Source organism: Cladophialophora bantiana (genome assembly GCF_000835475.1).
Source record: "Cladophialophora bantiana CBS 173.52 unplaced genomic scaffold supercont1.2, whole genome shotgun sequence".
Taxonomy (NCBI): Eukaryota; Fungi; Ascomycota; class Eurotiomycetes; order Chaetothyriales; family Herpotrichiellaceae; genus Cladophialophora; species Cladophialophora bantiana.
The window spans coordinates 1,356,176-1,379,328 of NW_015971576.1; the positions used below are offsets into that span (position 1 = coordinate 1,356,176).

The 23,153-nt window shown below is 52.3% G+C and overlaps 11 protein-coding genes across 11 annotated transcripts; 6 read left to right on the forward strand and 5 right to left on the reverse strand.

Annotated features, from left to right (window-relative positions):
- Positions 1 to 129: 129 nt before the first annotated feature.
- Z519_01495 (uncharacterized protein) lies at positions 130 to 2,189 on the reverse strand (the record flags this gene model as incomplete). Its single annotated transcript, XM_016759252.1, has 7 exons — positions 130 to 439; positions 503 to 805; positions 857 to 951; positions 998 to 1,087; positions 1,133 to 1,223; positions 1,274 to 2,033; positions 2,084 to 2,189. 7 exons carry the CDS (start codon positions 2,187 to 2,189, stop codon positions 130 to 132), a joined length of 1,755 nt encoding a protein of 584 aa, XP_016624580.1.
- A 1,233-nt stretch (positions 2,190 to 3,422) lies between these two features.
- Positions 3,423 to 4,315, forward strand: Z519_01496 (uncharacterized protein; the record flags this gene model as incomplete). The annotated part of the gene is made up of 2 exons (XM_016759253.1): positions 3,423 to 3,458; positions 3,515 to 4,315. The coding sequence occupies 2 exons, from the start codon at positions 3,423 to 3,425 to the stop codon at positions 4,313 to 4,315; spliced, it is 837 nt and encodes a 278-aa protein (XP_016624581.1).
- Positions 4,316 to 5,014: 699 nt separating this feature from the next.
- Z519_01497 (uncharacterized protein) lies at positions 5,015 to 5,293 on the forward strand (the record flags this gene model as incomplete). The annotated part of the gene is made up of 1 exon (XM_016759254.1): positions 5,015 to 5,293. One exon carries the CDS (start codon positions 5,015 to 5,017, stop codon positions 5,291 to 5,293), a length of 279 nt encoding a protein of 92 aa, XP_016624582.1.
- A 239-nt stretch (positions 5,294 to 5,532) lies between these two features.
- Z519_01498 (uncharacterized protein) lies at positions 5,533 to 6,150 on the reverse strand (the record flags this gene model as incomplete). Its single annotated transcript, XM_016759255.1, has 1 exon — positions 5,533 to 6,150. The coding sequence occupies one exon, from the start codon at positions 6,148 to 6,150 to the stop codon at positions 5,533 to 5,535; it is 618 nt and encodes a 205-aa protein (XP_016624583.1).
- A 2,077-nt stretch (positions 6,151 to 8,227) lies between these two features.
- On the reverse strand, positions 8,228 to 8,807 carry Z519_01499 (cyanate hydratase; the record flags this gene model as incomplete). Its single annotated transcript, XM_016759256.1, has 3 exons — positions 8,228 to 8,275; positions 8,322 to 8,735; positions 8,787 to 8,807. 3 exons carry the CDS (start codon positions 8,805 to 8,807, stop codon positions 8,228 to 8,230), a joined length of 483 nt encoding a protein of 160 aa, XP_016624584.1.
- Positions 8,808 to 9,728: 921 nt separating this feature from the next.
- On the forward strand, positions 9,729 to 13,586 carry Z519_01500 (uncharacterized protein; the record flags this gene model as incomplete). The annotated part of the gene is made up of 3 exons (XM_016759257.1): positions 9,729 to 12,812; positions 12,861 to 13,473; positions 13,525 to 13,586. 3 exons carry the CDS (start codon positions 9,729 to 9,731, stop codon positions 13,584 to 13,586), a joined length of 3,759 nt encoding a protein of 1,252 aa, XP_016624585.1.
- Positions 13,587 to 14,522: 936 nt separating this feature from the next.
- On the forward strand, positions 14,523 to 16,007 carry Z519_01501 (uncharacterized protein; the record flags this gene model as incomplete). The annotated part of the gene is made up of 4 exons (XM_016759258.1): positions 14,523 to 14,691; positions 14,748 to 14,773; positions 14,825 to 14,863; positions 14,916 to 16,007. The coding sequence occupies 4 exons, from the start codon at positions 14,523 to 14,525 to the stop codon at positions 16,005 to 16,007; spliced, it is 1,326 nt and encodes a 441-aa protein (XP_016624586.1).
- A 799-nt stretch (positions 16,008 to 16,806) lies between these two features.
- Z519_01502 (uncharacterized protein) lies at positions 16,807 to 18,114 on the reverse strand (the record flags this gene model as incomplete). Its single annotated transcript, XM_016759259.1, has 1 exon — positions 16,807 to 18,114. One exon carries the CDS (start codon positions 18,112 to 18,114, stop codon positions 16,807 to 16,809), a length of 1,308 nt encoding a protein of 435 aa, XP_016624587.1.
- Positions 18,115 to 18,757: 643 nt separating this feature from the next.
- Positions 18,758 to 20,020, forward strand: Z519_01503 (uncharacterized protein; the record flags this gene model as incomplete). Its single annotated transcript, XM_016759260.1, has 1 exon — positions 18,758 to 20,020. The coding sequence occupies one exon, from the start codon at positions 18,758 to 18,760 to the stop codon at positions 20,018 to 20,020; it is 1,263 nt and encodes a 420-aa protein (XP_016624588.1).
- Positions 20,021 to 20,032: 12 nt separating this feature from the next.
- Positions 20,033 to 20,440, reverse strand: Z519_01504 (uncharacterized protein; the record flags this gene model as incomplete). Its single annotated transcript, XM_016759261.1, has 1 exon — positions 20,033 to 20,440. The coding sequence occupies one exon, from the start codon at positions 20,438 to 20,440 to the stop codon at positions 20,033 to 20,035; it is 408 nt and encodes a 135-aa protein (XP_016624589.1).
- A 687-nt stretch (positions 20,441 to 21,127) lies between these two features.
- Z519_01505 (uncharacterized protein) lies at positions 21,128 to 22,738 on the forward strand (the record flags this gene model as incomplete). The annotated part of the gene is made up of 3 exons (XM_016759262.1): positions 21,128 to 21,835; positions 21,887 to 22,167; positions 22,216 to 22,738. 3 exons carry the CDS (start codon positions 21,128 to 21,130, stop codon positions 22,736 to 22,738), a joined length of 1,512 nt encoding a protein of 503 aa, XP_016624590.1.
- Positions 22,739 to 23,153: the final 415 nt, after the last annotated feature.

The following is a 23,153-nucleotide window of genomic DNA, read 5'->3' on the forward strand; positions in this document are numbered from 1 at the left end:
ATGCTCGAGGCAAGAATGAGCAAAAGGAATCAAGATGAGTAGTACCAGCAGGCCAAGAACAAGATGCACGCCAAAAATAATTCGAAGCATGCGAGAATGGATGTCCTTGGCAGTTCTGACGTGGCTGGCTCACTTGCTGGACTGCGGAGAAGTGGTGGTGTAGTTCTCCTTGCCGCTGGCTGGCTCAACTCTAATGGTGACCTTCTTGGGACTTGGAGTCTTGGTCTTCTTGCTTGGGTCGCAATTGTCCGCGATGATTGCAATGGAAGTACCAGACCTGGCCGGGACTTCAATGTAAGGATGAGGTGCTGCATTGACCGGAAGGTTGGTTCGAACAGTGGTGGAGTTGGTAATTGACTGCAGGCCCCCTTGCATCGGCCAACTCGACGTGGAGTTGCGAACCATGTTCACAGCCTTGTTGCTGACACCTGGCAGCTCACTGAGGAACAAAAAGTCAGTGAACTTGAAAGGCAAAGGGGCTTGGGCAGTAAGGCAAACTTACGGCGGAGAGACTGACGTCGCTGGAGTGAAGCCATTGGTAGTTCCAGCCGGTGACTGGTAACTGCCATTCGGACTGATGTGGTTGTTCATGTTCTGCAGTCGGGATAGAGTTGGAGAGGGAGTGTGCTCAACCGAATAGCTGTACTCTCGGCTGCGCCAGTTGCGCCGCTCTTGACTCTGTTGTTTGAGTTGCTTCTGAGCCTTAGTGTCGGCAAAGCGGAGGAACAACTTGATGCCGTCGTGCTCATTGAGGACGGAGTGGAACTCCTTGATGACACGTTCTGCAATCTCACGGGTTTCGAATCTGGGACGGTCAGCAACGTGAGCTCTAAAGGCATGAGACTTCTTTCAATACCTGGCGAAGCCAACTTCTTTGCTGACTCCGGACGGAGCATCGCGGCAGATCTTGGTGGAGACGGCGTGATATGGTAGAAAGTGTTTGGCCAGGTCCTGGTCATTTTAGTCAAGATGAAAAGCATAATAGGAGAGCACAAACCGATTCATTCCAGTCAATGGGAACCCCGGTGCAGTAGATGTTTGTGGAGTTCTTATCTTCAAGGTCCTTGAGTCGAGAATTGCGAGATTTCTGAGCGCGTTAGATGGAAGTGAGGTACAATGACAGTGTGCTGACCTGGGCATAGCTGGCTTGAAAGCCAAGATGGAAGAAACCGCGGATACAATTCTCTGCGGCAGCAGGAGAATAGTACATGACGAACCCGAACCTAGATAATGTTAGCGTGGGTAAACATATCAATGAGGTGGGGCAACGGACCCTTTGCACTTGCCAGTGTCCTGTTCAATGATGGCCTTGCATGACTCGATCTCTCCAAAGCGAGAAGCCCAGCGTTCGAGATCTTCATCAGTGGTATCCGGCATGAAGCCACGAATGTAAACATTGGTGATACCCTCAGGGTTCTGAAGACATTTGGCCAGGCTGAGTTCTTCTTGGTTTGTCCACATAGCAGGCACTGCACGAGGTATGGGAGGATCACGGTTGACTAGCTCATCAAGATTGACCATCTCATAGGACTTGTTGTCCTGGCACTTCATGGGTTGAATAGGTCCCGCAATATAGTGTTGGCTGGCAGGCGTCGCCGATAGGTAGGGCATGGTGTTATAGTAGTCCGATTGACCTTGAAGTGCGACGGCCTGGTTGTTGGGAGCATTCTCTTCGTTAGAAGACCAGGAGCCCCGACGACCTGGATCAAACCCGGCAACGTTGGATGCGAGATTGTATGGCCAACCATATCCTGGGAGAGTGCTTGTAGTCATGCTGGCGTTGCCAATGAAGCTTGGAAACATTCCAGTGGGAACGTAGGGCAATTGGGAGGTACCTTCTCCGGCCGTGGTCTGGTTCTGGCCGTAGAAGCTGGGGAGCGGCACGGCTTGACCAGATGGCAACACCATCAAAGGACTGCTGTATCCTGGACGATTGACTGCATTCATCTCAGTCTCAACAGAAGCAGAGGTTGGCAAGGTAGCTTTAAGGTTCTGCATGTTGGCAAGAGGGTTGGAATTGGTCATGTTCATGGCTGTTGCATGGTGAGCAATTGTCACTCCGACTGTGCGGTCTAGCTCTTACCTCCATTGTACTGTTGATAGCCCGATGCAGTGTATGGCATTCTTGACTGGGGGTAGCCAGCATATGCAGTGCCCGAGGCAGATTGGGTTGCAGGTTTGTCAGACATTTCTGCTGATCTCTGGTACTCGAAAGTCAGTATGCTTCTGATAGCAAGGGTAGGCATCTCAAACGAGAATGTCTTGATCCGATTGGACTCACCCGCAACGTCGCCACCACAAGAGCAGCTTGAGACCACGCCTCTCTGTGGCTTTCCTGGGGGATTGGGGGTGTAGAAATGGGATGGAACCCAATGAATAGAGCAGCAAACGGGGAAATGAGAATGAGCAACCAAGATGCAGTGCTGGATGGATGATAAGAGGGAGGAGAAGCTAACAGCGGGGGTCTTGAACTAGCAAAGCTGAAGCTTTTGTATTAAGTGAAGTGAGATGAAGAGAGTCGAGGAGGAGGAGGAAGAAGAAGAAGGAAAAGAAAATGAGGCGGCTGACAGAAGAGAGAGGAGGAGGAGGGAAGCCATCGAGGCGGGTGCGTCCAGGGCGCCCACGGCTTAGGCGGCAGGAGCAACGACAATAGGCTGGGCAACCTCGACCTTTGAATAGCCCAGCACAATCAGTCTCAATGGCAATAGCGCTGCTGGAATGGGACTCCTCTCAATGCATCTTCGAGTCATGTTCTTAACGGGCATCAATAGGGAGCCATTCAAGGCTGCTACACCTCCTGAGCGACCACGGGACTGTGAAGAGGGTTGAGGGCCATAAGCGAGATTCTTGGGTCGACGCCATCCTGTACAGCTGTGCCAGCTACCAGTCTCTATGAAAAGCCACAGTTAGCGTCTGTCCCCTCTCGATCTTCACCTCATCACCTCGCCTTCAGCCGAGTCTCCGGCGTCGACACCTCCGTAGCTTGTTGATAGATACACGGCTGAGCAATCGAATATCAGGTTTTGGAGAGGGCATAGTGCCTTCAACTTCTCCATTTGGCTGTCACTGCGTCGAACGCCTTCTGAAGAACTTGCGATGGAAGGCAATTAGACAAAGAAGGTGTGAGGAAGCGATGACTTGAAGTCGAATATCAGACGAGCGGCCAAAGATCGAATGCTCTACCGTAGCGAAATCGCCAAGCCGCAAGACCGATGAGGCGAGGAGGTTACATAGCGAGGAGCTTGGTAATACGGTCAATACGGTCAATACGGTCAATACGGTGAATCTTCAACTGCCTCTCCGCATCCTGCAGTTGGAGAAATCGCGGACTGGCGGGCGATTCGAGTCCGTTCCTCATTCCTGAAAAATCGCAGCCTCAACGTAGCCTTGCAGTTAGCTGGAGCCAGCACCATATCGTCAAGATGGCCACAGAGATTGGTGATAAAACATGGGAAGCAGTATGTGGAAAATCTAACCAAACCTTTTTCTCGTCATACACTGACATCGGCTGCAGTTTTTACACCAGCACAACTCGCTCCTGATCTTGCTCGACTCCCACGCTTCGTTATTGGCAGAAATGCGGAAATTTTGTGTTGACAGCAGTGCTACCCTGGATTTGGTGCAAACGCGCCTACTCACCACCGAGAGTCTGATCGCAACGTTCAAATTATCTACCGAGTCATTGGCAGAAATCACCAAACGTGAAGAGCAGAACATTAAGGAGGATGCGAGAGCACCTGAAGCGCAATTACCCACCGTCCCCATGCCGGCGACAACAGCTAAGTCGAATGCTCACCTAGCTACCGAGCCATTGCTGGATCCCAGCGGCCTTTTTACAGTCGACACGAATCCTACCCCAATCGATCAGCTATACAAAGAGAAGCCTGTTACTGCGGTGAAAGCCAAGGACCGTCCCAAGCGGAAAGCTTCTGGCCAGCAGCCAGATTCAGGCATTGTCTCTCAAAACGAGCCCCTGCCAAAGCGATCAAAAAAGGGTCATGAGCAAGAGGGACTGGCCCCCAAGGAGGAGGACGATTCATTTTTGAAAAGAGTCGAGGCAAGATCACGCGCGAAAGAAGAACGCAAAAAGGCGAGGCTGGACAAGAAACGCAAGAGACAGAGCGGTGATTCGACCGGGAGCGCCAAAGGTCCCAAAAAGAAGAAGCAGAAAGAAAGGCACGAACCCAAGCTAGCTACAGCGACCACCCCAGTTGACCAAGAGACCCGCAATGGGAAGAGGCCGCACACCGAGCCAAATAACGACGGAACAAACGGACATTCGAGCAAGAAGAAACGCCGAGGGTCAAGGCATTGAATAAAACGGCATTGCCCAGCAGATAATACTGGATTGCTCGGCTTTGGAATGAATGCCAAGTCAATGCCGATACTTCGTGGTGCCCTTTTCGTGAAAGAACAATCGTAAAGTGCTCCTCTGCGCACACATCCTCAATTCGCAGTACACAGTATAAGTTCTTGTTGTGTCACACAACTCGAACTTAAACCCACGCCCTCAATAGCACCGCTCAGTCCAATCTCTGTCATCCCGCTTTCCTGTACTACTGAGCAGTTGGCATAAATTGGTGGCTCGGTCCGTTTTGAAATGTCAAAACAGCCCAACTGCTTTTTGGACAAGGGACACCCTGGCTCGAAATTCCACTCTCCTTTTACTTCCGTGCCAGTATTGTACGTGGATCATTCACAATAGTAAACAGCAGTCTGACCAGAGCTGCAATTAAAGTCCGAACTGCTTCTTTCAGGCGACGGACTAGGCCATGCGCATGTGGACTCAACGCTTTCTTGGACTCATCGACTGATCAGTCCACGCCCGTCGTCAGGACACCAAAAGTGAAGTCTCTGGTCGGTAATCTGATTGATACCATCACCGTGAGAACAGACATCAACGCCAATCAAGGTTAAAAGCTCATGGACCAGCAGACATGAGCAAGCCGCACAAACCCCGTCTCGCAGCCCGCATCTTTCCACCGCCAACAAAGCCAGCTGCCCAAAGGTGGATATGGCCAATGTGATCACCAATTCAGCGAACAGGCCTCAAATGACGCCACTTCACAGACGAACATGTGCAGCTCGTGTCCCCATCATCATTACGGATGGTGAAGCCAAACAGCGAGACCGGCAGACTGAAAACAGCGAGAGGGCACGAGACGAGGTGCTGAGACAGGGCATCAAAGTGCGGGATTTCCAGGTCGAGGCGGATGCGAGGAGGTATGAGAGAAGCTATGCCAGTTATCGCGGCGCTCGAGGTGTGTCGGAACCAGGTTGTGAGCAAGAGTAGATGGTAAGGGGAGTGATGGTAGACGGACATCATGCGGAGCGTGCACGCTGGCTGTGCGGGTGTCTTGAAAAACCCAAGGAGGCCTCCAGACCTCGTGATAGGCAGCAAGTGGGATATGGCGTGGCCCGGCAGAGATCTCCCATACACAGATCTGGACCTATGTCAGATGCTCAGATGGCAGTCCGGATTCATATATCACAGCCGGGGTAGGGCAGCAATATGAAGTTGAAACTCTTCTTTCAACCACGGTCGTTCCGCTTCTGTACAACCTCTTCGTCCGTCTCTTTCAACTCCTCAACTTTCTTCTCGCCTTGGTTCCAAACTTCCCAAATCTGGTCGACAATCATGCTTCCATAACCTTCGCCCTGCTCGAGTTTCTCCTGTTCTTCTTTTAAGCGGCGTTGTTTCCAGTCCTCGCTCTGCGCACCCGTCCAAGCTCCGCGAGCTTGATCCCGTAAGGTGGACGTCCCGTTCCTCCGCTCCGCGTCCTGCACCATCGGTTCGAGGGGTATCCGTTGATATCCATATACGGAGTTACTAGCATCGTCGTCCTGGCCATGGCCCTGTCGCGGCGGGGGTAACGGCCTGTCGTGAAAATGCCAACGCCGTGAAGCGTGGCCCATAAACCCCGTCCCCGTCCGCTCTCTGAGCTGGTAGTTCGCCGACGCGACGAACGCGCCGGCCAGGGAGAAGGTGTACAGATCCAGCTTGCGGGGCGGGAGGGCGATCAGGGCCGGTGCGAGGAAACACGCCGCGAACGTCGAAGCGTGCACGAAGCTACGGTAGTCGTCGAAGAGCCTTCTTTGGCGCTGCAGCGCGAGATGCTGCTCCGTGCCGGACTCGGAGGGCGTCGCCATGATGACGGGAAAGAAAGGCGAAAAGAACGAAGAGAAAGAGAAAGAGAGAGAGGAGATGGGGCTATTTTAGCGGCCGCTGCTGTACATCCATCAACCACACCCGTTGGATTGAAATGCATGTAGTACTTTGATGTCGAGGTGCTTTGCTTTCCACACAAACTCCTCCAGTATTCTTCGCTAGTCAGTCGCCTACTCCGACGGAGACAACCCTGTGACGAGGGGCATATAGACCGTTCACGCAGTTCAGATTCTCTCGTTGCAAAATGTGTTACAAACTCTCATCCGTCGTATTCTTCATCACTTCTGGAGAACCAAACCCACCGAAGACCTAGCCTTTTCTTTTCCGCGCAATGGAAATGTTGGCATCTCTACCGATAACGGGCGAAAACGTACATCAGACATCGTGGCCACGTGCCTCTTAGTCATCACTCAAAAAAAAAAGGTTCTATATTATAATAGCCAAAATTCGAGGGTAAAATGCCCCGACAGTTTGGCCGAGTGGTTGTAAGTAAAATTGAGGTGCCGACCCGTGTCCAGGCTTATTTTCTAACAAAATGTAGAAGGCGGCAGACTCGAATGGTCCATCCTAGGACCAAAATCGTAATCTGCTGGGTTCGCCCGCACAGGTTCAAATCCTGTAGCTGTCGTTTTTTTATATTTTGCATATTTTTTTTCGCTTAGCTTTCTTTTGAATTATCTCCTCAGTCTTGGCCCTTTTTAGGGGGATCCTCGTATGGAGAAAACAGTTTAAGGGAAAAAAAAGATAACTAGATGTAGGCTGGGCACGAATAGTTCGAGCCCGCGAGGAACGTAACAAAAGAGTCGACGAATACCAAAAGGTCAAGAAACACACAATCGAATTGCCCTAGAATATCTGAGAGAACTGAATGGTATTTATTACATAGGCAAAACTCCCAGTGCGTCCACTGGAGATATCTGCATTTTGCAATACCTAGTACCACGTCTGGCAGCCGACCAGCCAGAAAAGCAAAATGGCAGAAAGCACTTATCAGCGTCTGAATAGGTGAACGGAGACACGCTCAGTACCAATGCTTTCTGCTCGCTGTGTCTGAACCATGGCGAAACATGCCATTTCTAGGGGAGGATGCTGTGCCAGAGAGTGGCAAAATGTCTTGCACAATCGTGTGGATAGCAATGTGTATATTTCGAATAGAAGTGAACAGGAGTGGGATTGGGTGCAGGTCGCTGCGGTACGCCGCTGAACTGCTGGAACACCCCAAGATCGCAGCATTATAGCAGCGAATTCAACATACCACCGCGCGAATCATGGCCACTAATGGACGAACCTTCTCACACCAGATGAGACGGCCAGCTCGGATCCTTGTTCAGCGACCGTGACGCGAGGGCATGTCGAAGATGATATCGTCAGAAGGCGCCTGCGCCTCCCTGCGTGCTATCATGATGAGGGAGCACGCTATTGAACGATGCACGTGTACATCTGGGTGGCCATGTTGATGGCTTTCGGTAGAATCTGACCGAGGGTGTTGTCGCTGTCGAATTCAGGGTTGGTAATGAAAGGACTGGAAAAATAGTGCTCGTCTATTGAACGACGCAAGTGTACATTTGGGTAGCCATTTTTACGTGGTATGGTAATAAGCGATGGGCTTTCTGTAAAAGAGTGACTTGTAGTTGAGTTGGACGTGAGTGAAATTGTATGTGCGAGAGGTAGATCGGTCGGGAATGGGGAGGGTATATATACCTTATCTCAGCATATTGCCTAAAGACTGGCGAACTGAAAGCACTTCAAAAGAATTCTGTTCTCAGTTCCCCATTGGGTCATGGAAGATTGAGAGTCGCCGCCAAATAAAGAGGTGCGGCAAGGCTGAGCACAGGGGGACGAGGCTTAATATTGTTCTCGTTTAGTATTGTTCTTCGCACACACAAAGCATTGGAATGCAGAAGGGCTTGCACAATCAAGTTGTTGCCCGGTGAGGAAAAGAACAAACAAGATACCTAGGGGTCTGGTCCTGGGCGTGGTTTGGTTTCGTCCATACTCATAACAGTACCTGGGTTGCACCAGTTGGATAACCCTCTACGATAATTATATGTTTGATATCTAGAATCGGGTGAAGGGGAGCCATTTGCCTCGAAGGGTGATTTTCGCCTGCATCAGATCAGCCCCGAGCTCTGGGACGCGTTGATAGTCTTACCCATGTAACGCCGTCCTTGTCGACCTCTTTCTCGACTTTGGTGGAGAAAGCAATTGCGCTCATGATACCGTCGCCAAACTTCTCGTTCATGACCGCTTTATACGCATATCCGTAATTCTGGACGATCTCGTACAAGCGATAGATGAGTGGTTCCTTCGGCGGCATCTCCACGCTCTTTCCACGGTCTGGGAACCCGCTCATTTGTGCCTCGAGGATTTCATGGTCAATGTCAAAATAGTCTGATAGCGCCTGGATATCCTCTGGCGACGCTGTCGCTTGTCCGTAGAACAGAGCAGCCACCGCAACCTCATCTCGACCAATCGCCTTGGCAATTGCCTCAAAAGTCGCCTTCTTTTTCGCCTTCGCTTCGAACAAGGTCACAGAGGACTTGGGCAGGTTGGGATGTTGCGATACCTAACAATATTAGCTGCCATGTTCGCTCCTCCTCGGGGTGTGACAACGTACATCCAGAGTTGCGAGAGACATGTTGGATGCTGGTCGATGGAATTGCAACCTCTGAGGTCTGACGAAGCCCAACGCAGGACGAGGCGCTGACCTAACAGCGGTGGAGGTAAGAAGTTGTAGGGGACGCAGAGGCAGAGACATGATGGAGGTAAAAGGACGTTGGATATATAGAGCCAATCCACAACGAGACTCCCATGGAGATGTGCACTGGTCAACACTTGTATTTCCTTGAAGCTGTGCTCCCCTCCCCGCATCAACCATCATCCGGGCTAATTGCCGTCATCTTGGTCATCCAGACAACCCAGATCTGCTCGGAACGAGATAGCTTCCGCCTTGCCGTCTAGCAGTTCGAGAAGCTGGAGGAATGCTAAGGCAGAACGAAGACATGCGATCTGTTCCCATATCTGGGGTATGTCTGTGCCAATACGATCGAGGGAGGTCTGCGTGTTGATGAGAAAGCCATGAAGCTTCCCAGAACCAGCATTCTTCCATTGCCCTTCCGCGACGAGGGGCAGCTTGCAAGAGCTTGCCAGGGGGGAGATGTATTTGGCGGGGCAATGAGGCGCAGCAGCTGCCGAAGCTTTGCAAACTCGTTATTGGGGCCATTCGGCGAGGTGGAGGGTGTCGCGAGCACGCCGAACGCAACATGGTTGGCTCAACATCGGCCAAGTCGCCCAGGCGCCCTCTATTATGCAGTGGAGCCCTAGCTTGGCGGTGCTTCACTTGATTGACATGGCATGAATCAGCTGAAACGTCAGTCACTCGCCCTGGTCATGGCTGAAACGAACTCCTCGATGACTGCCCGCCTCGTTTGAGTTCACCGCTGGACATCCCTCATTGTTCTTCGCGTCCAAGAGCAATTCTCTTGTGGCCATCTGTATCCTCTCCATCTCCTGCCCGTTCGAATCCAGCCTCAGTTCAAGATCATCCAGGATTCCCACCATGTCTTACCCACAGAGGCCGGACGACGACGGACTCGCATACGGTGACGATTATTTGCAGTCTCGTGGCAGCGGTGGACAGGATGGCACTGATCGATCGCTGCTGGGAGACACGTTCAAGAAGTTCAAATCCGAGTTTGACAAGTACAAGACTAGTTCTTCCTCCTCGTCCCAAAACTATGGCTATTCCGGCTCCGGCCCCGGCTCCAACCAGCAGTATTACGGACACCAAGGTCCCAGTACTGGATATCCCCAGATAGGTCAATCTGCCTATCCGGGAGGCCCGCCGACTCAGCAAGCGCAAGGCCGGCCGGATTTGGCATCCAAACTCTTTGATGGACTGCATAACACTCTGCAGAATATCGGCTCAGACGTCACAAACCTGCTAGGTCCAGGCAATCGACCCCCGGCGCAATATGGGCCGCCGGCTCCAGGCCAGACTAGTTATGCAGGCTACACAAGTGTGCCGGGACCGCAAGGAATCCCACCAGGCCCAAATCGCTATGACAGCTTCGCTTCGGAGAAGCAAGGCAACGATGTCAAGTGGTATGTTGATGGATGTGGCTACTTCTGGGCAGTCAGTCAAGCACTCGAAGGAGCGAAGCACTCGATCTGGATATTAGATTGGTGGCTGTCACCTGAGTTGTATCTTCGCCGTCCACCCTCTCAAAATGAACAATGGAGACTCGATCGAACGCTGCAACGCGCGGCACAACGCGGTGTCAAGGTCAAAGTCATTGTGTACAAAGAGGTCACCCAGGCTTTGACTCTGTCTTCGGCGCATACTAAACATGAACTCGAGAAGTTACATCCCAATATTGCGGTCTTCCGTCACCCGGACCATCTACCAGATGCTCAAACGACCCAATCGTCCTTGATATCTTCTCTCCAAGCTCTGAAACTTGATGCTGCGGGACTCACTAAGCTTGGTGCAGATGCCATTAAGGGAGTCTACGGCATGACCGACGACGTCATCCTCTATTGGGCACATCATGAAAAGCTATGCTTAATTGATGACAGGATCGCGTTCATGGGTGGCTTAGATCTCTGTTTTGGTAGATGGGACACAAATCAGCATTCAATCGCTGATGCACACCCATCAAACATGAACGACATCGTCTTTCCTGGTCAGGATTATAATAATGCTAGAGTCATGGATTTCAGCGATGTTGCACAACCTTTCCAGAACAAGCTCGACAGAACCAAAAACTCGAGGATGGGATGGTCCGATATTGCTATTTGTTTGCAAGGAGCTTGTGTCCAGGACCTTCGTCACCACTTCATCGATAGGTGGAACTTCATCTTCGACGAGAAATACAATGTCCGCAAAGACCAACGGTACTATAGACTCCTCGATGATTTTCCTCACCCAGCGACTGGTCCAGGTCAGCGACCTCAATCACGGCCACAGTCGCAAGGGCACCTCCAACCTCCTGCTCCAGCTGGTGGATACGCGCCACCCCCAGGCAGTCAACCCTACACAGAACCGGCGTGGCATACAACCAGCAGGCCGCACACGCCGACGACGGGTCAGTACCAGGCTCAAGCAGGACCTAATACTAGTGCATATGGCAGTACAGCAACTCCCTCTGTCCAGGGCACTCAGATTCAGTCACAACAATCTGAAGTACCGTATGGTCAAACCATGGCTCCCTCGAGCCAAGGAGCTCAAACTCAACCACCAATGCAGCATCCCCCTCAGACTTCTGTCGGTAGCTATGGCCAAATCCCTCCCCCTCCATCGCAAGCGATCCCTCAACCCGTTGCTGGACCTTATGGTCAAGTCTCTAGCCCTCCGCAGCAGGTAGCTCCTGTCCAACATCCTCCAGCACAGTCCTTTCAGCAGAGTTTCCCTCCACCACCTCCTGGGCCTCCCCCTCAAGCATCAACAGCCCCAACGCAGACTTATCCAGGATATCCACCGCCGCCCAGCGCGAATCCCCCTTATGCGCCGTACCATCAAGGACCGACAGAACTTTCGTCTCAACAATCACCTAGCCAATCATACCAAAATCAGCCCTATCAACCTTATCAACAGGCCGGCCCAGAGCAAGCTCGGGGTTTCGACGAATATAACCAAGAGTCTACCAGGGGCTTTGATGATTATGGACAGGGCAACGAGTCTGGAAGAGGCTTTGGAGGCGAGCGAGGCTTTCGAGGAAGAATTGACCAGTACAAAACCGAAGGCAAATTGTTGGGTCAACAACTCTCATCCATTGGCAATGTTGTCTCAGGTGGGCTTGGAGACAAAGCTCACCAGCTTCAAGGCAAGTACCTTGGTGGTACGGACTCGTACGGGCGCCCGTATAGTCAACCGCGACCCGTAATGACCTGTCAGGTACTTCGGAGCTGTACGACGTGGAGCAATGGAACCCCCCTTGAGCATTCTATCCAGAATGCATATATCGACATAATTCGGAATAGTCAGCATTTCGTCTACATCGAGAATCAGTTTTTCATCACTGCCACGGGCGATCAACAAAAACCGGTCAAAAACTTGATAGGTCAGGCTATTGTTGAACGAATACTTCGAGCAGCCCGGAACAACGAGAAATACAAAATGATTGTCGTCATCCCAGCAGTGCCAGCATTTGCTGGTGACCTTCGAGATGATTCTTCGCTGGCCACCCGGGCCATAATGGAGTTTCAATATAACAGCATCAACCGTGGTGGCCACAGCATCATGGAAAAGATAGCGCAGGCTGGCTTCAATCCCATGGATTATATTCGATTCTACAATCTCCGGAATTACGATCGAATCAATTGCAGCAATACCATGCAGCAAGTCGAACAACAAAGCGGGGTGAGATATGAAGATGCCCGGAAACAGCACGATGATGCCGTGGGAGCCGGGTATGGGCAGTACGGCGAGAAGACAGGAACCACTCAATTGTCTCAAGCTCCTCAATATCAGCAATATCAAAGCGCCGCACAGCAAATGGCAACCCCCGGAAGCGGTCGGTGGGACAGTGTGGCGGAGTGTTACATGCTTGGCGGTCAGGACATCCGTACTGTCCCCTGGGACGGTCCTCCTGAATCTGAGCTCGATGCGTTCGTTAGCGAAGAACTGTACATTCATTCCAAGGTAATTATAACAGGTTATGCGAGTTATTCTTTGTCTAATCAGTCGCAGTGTCTCATCGCAGACGATCGAATTGTCATTCTAGGGTCTGCCAACCTAAACGACCGAAGCCAACTCGGATCACACGACAGTGAAATCGCTCTGCTGATCAACGACTCTACGCCGGTCCAGACGTACATGAATGGCCAACCGTACCAGGCAAGCGGTTTTGCGGCCTCCTTGCGGAGACAGCTGGCCCGTAAACATCTCGGTTTGATCCGACCTCAACATTTCTTTAGGCCCGACCCCAATTTTGAACCAGTCGGAGTGCCAAATGCGTATGACTGGGGCTCACCTGAAGATAATGTCGTGGCAGATCCCCTCAGCGACACCTTCCAGGCACTGTGGAACAGTCGAGCAAGGACGAATACCGAAGTCTTCCGAAAGGCGTTCAGAGCGATCCCTGACGACTATGTGAATACCTGGGCCGATTACAAGGAGTTTTATGAATACTTCTACAACCATGCAGATGTACAGGCTCAAGGCAAGCCCAGCAAACTGCCACCTCGGGTCGAGTACGGACATGTTGTTAGAGCAGATTTCCCCGGGGGAGTGACCGAGCTGAAGGAACTTCTGAGTCAAGTCAAGGGCACTCTGGTGGAGATGCCATTGTGTTTTCTTCAGAGTAAGTGAGGTGTCTTGTGACCTTTCTGGCGTTCACTGACTTGCATTACAGATGAAGACATTGCTAAAGAAGGGCTGACCTTGAATCCGCTGACTGAAGAGGTCTACACCTGAGGAACAAGCCTAAATGGAAAGCAAGCGGCACGCTCAAAGCCTTCGTTAATAGAACGGAGGTGGCCCCCGTTGGTAATGAGTGTTCTCTGCAAATAGAGGCGCTCTGTCCTTCATCTACGCCGTTAGCTGTGTTCGATATGGCGACCACTTTCTCGTCGTTGAGCCCTCTACAGCTATATTGGATACAGGGCGTATTTTGCGTCAGATGTGCCACTTCTTTTTCCATTCGGCTTGGAGGGCAATCTCCCGTCCAGAACGCCACCCAAGGTGACTATTATTGACAACTGAGCTATGATTGAACGACTGAATGAAATCTGAGCATGCATGTATTTTGTCCATTCTTCCTTTTCCACGAAGCCACCCATGCTCGGTGCAAAGAGTCACGTTGGCAGTTTTGGCCAAGTAGTGGCCGGGACGAGACTCGAGGCATTTCGTGTGGTGTGTCATGCTGGGCCGTAGGAATACGGTGGATGATTACGGTGAAGTAGCCATATTTCGTGCGCTCTTAAACAAGCTTTCCGTTCCTTTGTCACTCCAAACTCTCCCTTTATTCGGTCCTCTGATGAGAACATGCGAAGAGGCACCCCGCCGACCAGATCTTTTACCAAACTCCGTCCTTTGTGTGAGGAAGGGACACTGTTGGTTGACCAGAGGGTTAGTTTCACCTTCCTGGTCTTCAGTGTCCAGCTGCCGGCGGGATCCTCTCGCCTGCTTGCTGCCTTCCCCGCTTGCTCTTTCACTGACCTCTTTCACTGACATCTTCCTCAACTTTGCCTTGTCACCTCTGTCTTCCTCACTTAACCCTGTCTTCTATCGAATTTCCTCTTTGATTGTAGAAGCTCTGCTCTGTCCCAGCCTAAAACCTGGCCTTCTGTCCCAACCTCCTCGTGTCCTGCTCACTCTCCCAGCTCGTGACCCTTGTACATCAACCTCACTATGAAGATCAAATGCACCTACGAAGATTGCCACCAGCACTTCAACACCAAGGAGGCCATGATTCAACACAAGGAGGTAGCGATCTATCACTCGTACTGCAAGCGATGCGACGTCGACTGTGAAAATGACATGTTCTTTTTCATCCATCAGCTTGGAAGCCCAGCCCACAGTGAGTTGGCTTTTCTTCCACTTCGTGACCACCCTCAGCCACTGACGATCTCATAGTCTGCTGTCCGATTTGTGGGAAGGAGGTATTGAATAAGCGCTTGAAAGAATAGTATAACCGTCGCTGACCCGAATAGTTCAAGAGCACGATTACCAGAGACAATCATGTGGAAAGTGTAGGCACCGCTGTCAAAGCTTAATCAAATACTAGCTGATATACGATGACAGCAACATCGTTCTGCTCAGAACATTGGATGTGCTGGTTGCGGAGAGATGTGTCGATCGGCCGCGGCACTGATACGGCACATCGAACAGGACGAATGCAAAGTCATTCGGCTGACGGATTTTCAGATGCAGCGAGCCGAACGCCAGATCCAGAAAGACGCATGGAAGGCGGAAACAGATCCATTTATTGTCAATCAATCGACCTGCGACGAGAAGAGTGCCACCAACAACGGTTGGCCCGACCTATTGAGTGGTATGACAGCCCATGAGTCTGGGAGATCGCTCAGCAACACCCTCAGCGGCCCAATCTCGACTGCATCGCACGAACAATTTCCACCACTCTCAAAATCTCAAGCCTCGAAGATGGCCAATCTCAATTCTGGTTCACAGCAAGCTGGTCTTGGGGTTAGAACCTTTCGTAACTTCGTCGACCTCGACCCCCCTGTTGAAAAAGCTATTTCGAGCTTACACATCTCCCAGCCGGCATGGGACATACCACCAAAAGGTGGTTCATCACAAGGCAGTGCCAACACTAACACTGGAATGGTCACGGGATGGCTTAAGGCGGTCACGGGCGCGGCTGAACTACCATCTGATGACGCGAGCGAGGTTGCCTCAATGTACGACAGAAAGGCGCCGTCATCCGAGGACACTGAGCAAATCCCACCAACTTCATGGGCAAAGGCGAATCCGAATGCTCCTCGTCAACATATCGTCCAACTGCCTGCTCACTCCATCGTTTCGACGAATGCTCAATTCGAGATCGAAAAGTATTGGGATGCCATCCGCCAAGTGTATTCTTGTCCCACCATCAAGTGCAAACGTCAATTCAAGACGCCCGCCCAATTTAGAGAGCACCTGCTGTCCTCATCACACATTGGTGGTCAGGTCACCTGTCCCTTGTGCTTGAAGTTGTTTGCGACCACCTCAGCTTGGGTGGCCCATACCGAGTCTGCAAGTAAGCGTTGTGATATCCGCAACAGTGCCAACTTCAATCAGATTATGCGAGAAATCACCGGTGGAGTCCTGGGAACACGCGGATACAATGACAACGGCACGGTCAAGTTCGTGGCACCAAAGATTGAAGATTGGTGAAGCGACCGGAAACTTCCATGGCCTGCTTGAATGCAAACCACACCCGCCTAGGTATGATGTCGAACCCAATTTCCAGATCAAGATCATGCTAATCCCTGAACAGAATTTAACGAAGTCCACTGAAAAGAACCCTTATGACAATTGTCGTGCTGAGAGACCTGGCTTGATATTATTGCCTAGATATTTCTTTTGAAGACGACGTTAGCTTTATTACTTTCAATCCCCCCAGCCTGAAGCGCGTGGAGATCGTCATGAGTACCAAGTCGCATTGAACCGAGAACTTTTCTGAAGAACATGTGCGAAGGAACGTGAATCGTGAAACAACCAGATACCCCTATCGAAAACAAAACAAAAAATTCGAGCACAACCGTTGAGATGAAGCAGGGATATTGCACAGATGACAGCTGAGATGAACAATCCGGATACGCGGCTTGAAATTACACCGGCATAGATACCTCCACACGAGAAACAGCCAGCAGAGGCAGTCACTGGCAACTCTAGGAATGTGCTCGGACAACCGATTCCGGTTGAATAGCATGCGACAGACATTGTAAACATGACGCTCAAGGTACGAGTCTCTCTACACAGCCTTGGTTCCAAGGTTGTTTTCAGGTGTTCCGTCAGTAATCGTGGCTGCATTGAGACCAAAGCAGCACATGTCCAGGTCGTCTCCTAAGCGGACCGAAGACGCCCAGCGCTTACCTCCTTATAGAACTGGACAGGTCGTTACGGGCCCTTCCCTCCTTTGCCGTTCGTCCTCCAGCTCATCGATTTCGTAATCCGCTTACTCTGCCTCAGTTCACAAGCGACTCGGGAACCTGCCTCTGTCGACCCGGCACAGGTAGTCTTTCGTAATGTCCTTGACCTTGGTCACGCCCGCCAAGCCCATAGAGAGTCTGAACTCGTCACTCAACAGTCTCAGACACAACTCGACGCCTTCCTGCCCTTTGTACGCCAGACCCCAGAGTATGGGTCGTCCAACCCAGCAGAAGTTAGCGCCCAGGGCAAGGGCCTTGAAGATGTCGGTGCCGTGCCGGATGCCGCCATCGACGTGGACGGGCACGCGCTTCTTGACCGCAGCCACGACTTCCGGGAGGGCGTCGAGGGTCGCGAGCGCGCCGTTCAATTGCCGGCCGCCGTGGTTGGACACGATGATGCCGTCGCAGCCGTGGTGCACCGCGAGCTCGGCATCCTCGGCCGTCGCGATGCCTTTGACCCAGACTTCCATCTCGGGGCCGCAGACCTCTTTCAGCCAGGGAATGGATTCGTCCCATGACAGGGTCGGGTTTGCCGCGTGTGTGTGGAATGTGATGGGCCCGCTCGGGGGCATGCGACGGTGGCCGTCGTGGTAGCCAGCCGTGCTGGGACGCCGTTGGCGGGGCATTTGCGGCCGGCGAGAGGATGGAGTTTTCTTCTCGTCAGTGGCTGTCGTGGTTCGACTATGCTCCCTCCCTACTGCTGTATCTGTGTCCTCATCTTGTTCCGCAAAATTCGCTATGGAGAGGTGGGCCGGCAGTTGAAACTGATTTCTTATCTCGAGATTGCGGCGGCCGAGCATGGGGGTGTCAACTGTCAGGAGGACGGCTCTGTACCCTGCCTTTTTGGCGCGGTTTATGAGCTTCAGAGAGTGCTCGCGCTCTTCGAAGAGGTAAAGCTGAAGGACGTGGGGATTGTCCCCGCTGGCTTGGGCGACGTCCTCGAGCGTGCTGGTTGAGAATGAAGAGAGACCCATGACAATTCCGCGTGAGTGACAGGCTCGTGCCGTGGCGATCTCTCCGTCGGAATGTGCCAGTCGCTGCATTGCCGTGGGCGCCACGCCGAAGGCAGAGCTGTCTGTGTGTCCGAATACCTGGACCGTAGTATCTACCTGGGATATGTCTCGTAACACCCGTGGACGGATGCGATATTTCTCGTAGGCCGAGATGTTCTCAGAGAGGGTGCTCCCGCAGTCGGCGCCTTCGTTATAGTAATCTCGCGTCTGCTTGTCCATGCGCTCATAGGCGAGGGATTCGAGTTCAGAGATGGTGAGGCAGTTGAGGTCGTGAGGTTCGGCTTGGGGGGCTCGAGGAGCAGAGGGGTCGGGTTTAGAAGGCGCCTGGCGCCACATGTTGTGGGCGAGGAGAAGAGCAGGCGGGAACCGTTATTTAGGAAGCGGGATGTTGTACGCTGGTTGAAGCAATGTTGTCCACCGCTTCCTTTATAGCAAGAGACGAGAGAGATCCGATAACACAGAGAATGGGGACGGGGTACTTACGGTCGTGATCGGACATACCTGTCTGCAACTCGGTCTCTCCAGCATGCAATCGACGGAGATGACGCGGTTGGAGCGGTCGAATCTGGGGCCTGGGGAGCTCTGGGAACTCCCATCGCGTATGAAATCAGCGATCGACGGGCCTGACTGATGCTGTTGCTCATGACGTCGCGGTGATGGAAGAGGCGGTGGTGGGAGGGAAGATGGAGGAGCAGACGCATCTCGGCATGATGAGTGCGCGGGGAAGAAGCGAGCAGCTCCAAATCGGGAACCGCGAGGACGGCAATGGAGACTCGTCCGTCTCTGGTCGCGTCTCGCGTGGAATAGACGGAAACCTCCTGATTTCTCTCGCACTCTCCAAGACTCCCATCTGCGTGTCGTCCTCGATGGGGATGGAGGTAGTCATGATGCCAGAGATATAGCGGACAAGAGCTTCCTCTCGACTCTCCCACAGACCGACAGTCTTCTCTGACCACTTGGTTACTCGTTCCCAGCAGCCATGGACCTCTCCTTGAAGAACGTCCGCAGCCTCCTCACGAATCCTGTACACGCGAGGTGGACAGCCCCCTTGATGCTCCTCGGCGAGGCTGTCCTCTGTGGCCTCATTGTCTGGAGAGTGCCGTACACCGAGATCGACTTCACGACGTACATGGCCCAAGTGCGCATGTTCCTGTCGGGCGAAAGAAACTATGCAAAGATCACGGGTCCCACGGGTCCTCTCGTTTATCCGGCCCTTCATCTCTACATCTACTCGATCCTCTATACGCTCACCGACCAGGGCACCAATATCCTGCGTGCTCAGATCATCTTTGCCGGGTTATACCTCGTGACGCTGGCCGTGGTCTTTGCATGTTACAGACGGGTGAGCGCGCCGCCCTGGCTTCTGATCCCCTTGGTATTGAGCAAGAGAATGCATTCTATATTCTTGTTGCGGCTGTTCAATGACTGCTGGGCGACGCTGGGACTTTGGCTCGCAATCTACTCCATGCAACGGCGCAAGTTCGGAAGGGCAGCGATCATATGGGGACTGGGATTGGGCGTGAAAATGACTCTATTGCTAGCTGCACCCGCTGTGGGAGTCATCGTTTTACAGGCCCTCGGTACGGGCGAAGGGCTCTTCACAGGTCTCTATGTCTTTGTCCTCCACGTTGTCATGTCCCTACCCTTCTTCGGCGAAGGAACGGGCCTTTCATATGTCCAACGCTCCTTCGACTTTGGGAGACAATTCCTGTACAAGTGGACGGTCAACTGGAGGTTCGTTGATGAAGAGACGTTTCTGTCTCGCAATTTTGCCATCAGTCTCTTGGTCATCCACGCATCCTTGCTGCTCCTGTTCTTTCAGACGAAGTGGATCAAGCCCAGTGCTTCGAGCTTAGTCGAGTTTGCCAAGAAGTACATGCTTGGTATGAACGAGGCGGAGGAGTTGAGGATCTCGAAGAAGGTCACCCCGGCCTTTGTGATGGATACCGTCCTGGGCAGCATGGTGATCGGTATGCTGTGCGCCAGGAGTCTGCACTACCAGTTCTTTGCATATCTCGGCTGGGCCACCCCGTATCTGCTGTGGAGGGCCGGGGGAGGTCCTATCTGGGTCCTTCTCAATTGGGCAGTCCAGGAATATTGCTGGCTGGTATATCCGAGCACGGACGTGAGTTCAATGGTGGTGGTGGGAGAATTGGCACTGCAGGCCATGTGCGCTCTTGTTGCACCACCCGTGGATCACATCAGTCCTCCGCCAGCGAGTTCGCAAGAATTGAGGAGCTGAGAGGCAGACGCATCATCCTGTTTCGTCCTCGCTGTCGGATGGCGGCATCTTGCCCACCCGTGAGTCCTCGTCGTCACTGTCGGCCAGTGTGGTCCTCTTGACGAACTCTTGCGGCCAGAAGGGTTGTTTCCTCCACGCCTTTTCGTCACCAACGATATTCACAATTTCGCCCTGGATCTTGTTGTCCCGCTCCGCCGTGGTGGTTGTGTCGACCAGGACATAGCCGCCGCGCTTGACGAAGATGGTGGATCTGAAGCGGGCTTCAAGTTCGACGAGAAACGTGGATGAGTCGGGGGTCTGGACCGTGTAGAGGTCTTTGCCGTTGACTTTGACCACACGGGCGATCAACTGACCGGGAGCCAGAGAGTCAGGAGGAGTGAGGGTCTCTTCCGCGGTGCTTCGGATCTTACGGCGAGACATGGCAAGAATGGGAACAAAGGGATTCGATCTGGTGACCATGAAAAAGGCAAAGCGAGACCAGTTGCGGTGACATTTTGGGAATTTTTTTTTTCTGGCAATTCAGGCCGGGCAAGCGGGGGAAGGAGAGCATTGGCGACCTTGTGGTGGTTGGCGGGCAGCGTGTTGAAAGGGGAAAGAAACCCGGGCACAGGCGGGTGGCTTACTCTCTCAAAGCCACTTCCTCTCGGTGCCTCGTCACATCCACTTACACCCACCACAAATCACCACAAATCACCACCATCAACCCGTCGACCCCCCGTCAATCCATCGAACTTCATCGACCCGATCAAGCTTCTACCCGGCCAATACGGCAAAATACCCTCGAATCAACAGTGGCTGCTACTATCTTTCTTGAGAAATTAGCAATCGATCTACAAGCTCGTCCCTGGCCCACCATGTCCACAGACCTCACATCGGTCCATCTCGCACCGCTATTGCACGCGGCTTCAATGGTCTCCGACCCAAATGTGTTGCCTTATTCTTATCAATGCGAGCGTATTCCAAGCGGGGCATGATCTGGGGAGAGAGACAGAGAGAGAGAGAGAGAGAGGTATATGTATATTTTCTCCCAATTCTGTCTTGATTGCCATCCTCTACTACGTCTGCAATTGTCCCATCTCCTTTCACTTCTTCTTCTTCTTCTTCATGATGACAGTACAAGCATTTGGTGCCTTTATCACCCATGAAAGTGACCCTTCCGCTACTGTCCGTGGACCCGCCCCCGTCATCCATCGAGACAACATTACCACTGTGTCACCCACTGAGTACGAGCTCGACGAACTACAATGGGGCAGACGCTTGAACGGCCCATGTAAGGAGCCCTCTCGTGATGCATCGCCTGTCGGTCGGTCTCTTCCTCCAACCCCTGGCGAGTTGGAACGAAGTCAACCTCCCACACCAAAGCGAGATCAAGTGGTTGATGCCATCGTTCAGTCCATTTCGAATCCACCCCGAAATCGTTGGCGGGTAGCGGCGGCGAGTGTCATGTTCTTTTTGCTGGGCCTGAATGATGCCGCCACCGGTGCTTTGATCCCATACCTGGAAAAAGACTACCATATCGGATATGCTATTGTTTCTTTGATTTTCATCACTAATGCTCTCGGGTTCATTTCGATGGCACCGGTCATCCAGCTCATCGAGTCTCGGCTCGGTCGGACTCGTTCCTACATCATCGCAACCTCTATGATGAGCATCGGCTACGTTACCGTCGTCTGCTCTCCACCATTTCCTGTGGTCGTGCTCAGCTTCTATTTCCTCGGTTGTGGGATGGGACTGTTTCTTGCCATGACCAACGCCTTCATTGTCAACTTGCTCAATGGCACTGTCATCCTAGGCTTTTGCCACGGTCTATATGGGGTGAGTCAGGACATGCTGGCATGGGTTTCGACCGAAGCTAACTTCTGCCAGCTGGGCGGTATTATCTCCCCTTTGATTGCCACGGCCATGGTGTCAAACGGCATTCACTGGGCACATTTCTACTTCATTACGCTGTCTTTCTCCTTGCTTTCTGTCTTGTTGATGGGCTGGTCCTTCAGAGGCTTCGAGAGCGATGCTGCTGTCCAATTACTTTCGTCTCTCGAACGGACCGCCTCCCGCCAGGCTGCTGGTTCGGCCGACCTCACCAAAGTTCAGGTGCTCAAAAGGGCAGTCAGGAACAGGACAACGCTCCTTGGAGCTACCTTTATCTTGTAAGTTGCCTGGATGAACCATCGATCCACTAGTTTGACGTTTCCTAGTTTCTATCAAGGTGCAGAAGTGGCTATTTCAGGCTGGGTCATCTCTTACCTGATTCATTACCGAAGAGGCGATCCCTCCCATGTCGGTAATGTCACCTCTGGATTCTGGGGCGGGATTACTGTTGGAAGGTTTGTCTTGACTCATTTTGCTCACAAGGTCGGGGAGAAGTTTGCGGTCGTCCTCCTAATCCTTGGAGCCGCCATCTTCCAGCTTCTGGTTTGGCTTGTACCAAACATTATTGGAAACGCCGTGGCAGAATCCATTGTCGGCTTATTCCTCGGACCAATCTACCCATGCGCCACCGCCGTCTTTGCCAAACTTTTACCCAGGAGCATCCAAATCAGCAGTTTGTCAGTCGTGACATCGATGGGAAGCTCTGGCGGCGCGCTAGTACCTTTCATCACGGGCATATTGGCACAGAAATTGAGTACTGTTGCCCTCCACCCGGTTGTTCTGATTTCGTTTGCGTCGATGTCAGCTACGTGGGTTCTGCTGCCACGCGTTGGGAAGAGGACCGAGTGAAAAATATCCTCACATCTGATGCCGAAATATATTGTCATGGGTCCTCCAAATCATCTTTCACCCCTTTTTATGTTCCTCGCCAAGCCATAATTAGACTACCACTCGGACAGTATCTACGGTACTCGATTATTCATTGTGCTTGATTTGCCATCGGAAGACTCCGACGCAAAGGACAAATCCTTCCATGGGCACGGTGCAAAACACTTCTGAAACAGATTTCAAAGTTGTAACCTGCAACACTTCACTAAGCCCTCACACGTCGACTTTTGTCACGTATCCTATCAGCTGAAGCCACGGTGACACAGTCTTCGATCTCGTATCGCCCATGATTACACGATCGCAGCCAAACGATAGATGCAGCGCCATGGACCACGCAAGAAATGAACCACAACAACCTCGGGGAATCCGTGAACGT